This window comes from Strongyloides ratti (genome assembly GCF_001040885.1).
Source record: "Strongyloides ratti genome assembly S_ratti_ED321, chromosome : X".
In the NCBI taxonomy this organism is placed as follows: domain Eukaryota; kingdom Metazoa; phylum Nematoda; class Chromadorea; order Rhabditida; family Strongyloididae; genus Strongyloides; species Strongyloides ratti.
Genome location: NC_037309.1, coordinates 54,432 through 55,228, shown reverse-complemented (window position 1 = coordinate 55,228; position 797 = coordinate 54,432). Strand labels below are relative to the sequence as shown.

Below are 797 nucleotides of genomic sequence, written 5' to 3'. Positions count from 1 at the left end.
ATGACAGGTAAAATTTTAAGAAAGAAGAATAAGCGAAAAAACAATGGATCAAAAAAAAATGGTGGAAAAAAAGGTGAGAAACAAACTGAGAAGAATCAAATTGTTTTTAGAAAAAAAATAAATAGCTTGTTAAATGAAAGTAAGTAAATTTGTTTTTTTTGTTATTATTTTTTTATGTAGCTACATATAAGAAAAAGGATATCGAAGAAGACAATACTAATTCTAATTTCTTATTAAATGAATCATACCAAACAACATATAGTGGACTAAGTGATAGTGATAGTGAAACATGCAATCAAGAACTTATTGATTTCTATCGAAGTTTAATACCAGTTGTACCCTATCCAAATCTTAGCTATAGCAGTAGCTGCAGTGAATTTGATTACTCCCCAAGAATACCTTTAACTTTATCTCAACTAGGTGTAACAAGACATCCTGATGATATAACAACTGATGATGATGTTTTAACTGATTGGGAAGATGAAACTGAAAGCAGAGAACCATCTTGGCCTTGTTTAATAAGATATCCTGATGAACTAACTACTGATGAGGCAGATAGAACTGATTATGAGGAAGAAAGTGAAAATGGAGAACAATCTTGGTCTCATTTAATAAGATATCCTGATGAATTAACTACTGACGAGGCAGATAGAACTGATTATGAAGAAGAAAGTGGAAAGGAAGATGGTACTCAAGAAGATGAAATAACTGAAGAAAAAGAAAACTCAACATATATTAATAAAAAAAGTCGTCTAACAACGTTGCTTCTACAATTAAATCTCCAAAAACAAATATAA

The 797-nt window shown here is 29.9% G+C and overlaps 1 protein-coding gene across 1 annotated transcript; it reads left to right on the top strand.

Moving 5' to 3' along the window:
• Positions 1 to 797, top strand: SRAE_X000001200 (Hypothetical protein; the record flags this gene model as incomplete). Its single annotated transcript, XM_024644304.1, has 2 exons — positions 1 to 139; positions 181 to 797. 2 exons carry the CDS (start codon positions 1 to 3, stop codon positions 795 to 797), a joined length of 756 nt encoding a protein of 251 aa, XP_024509877.1.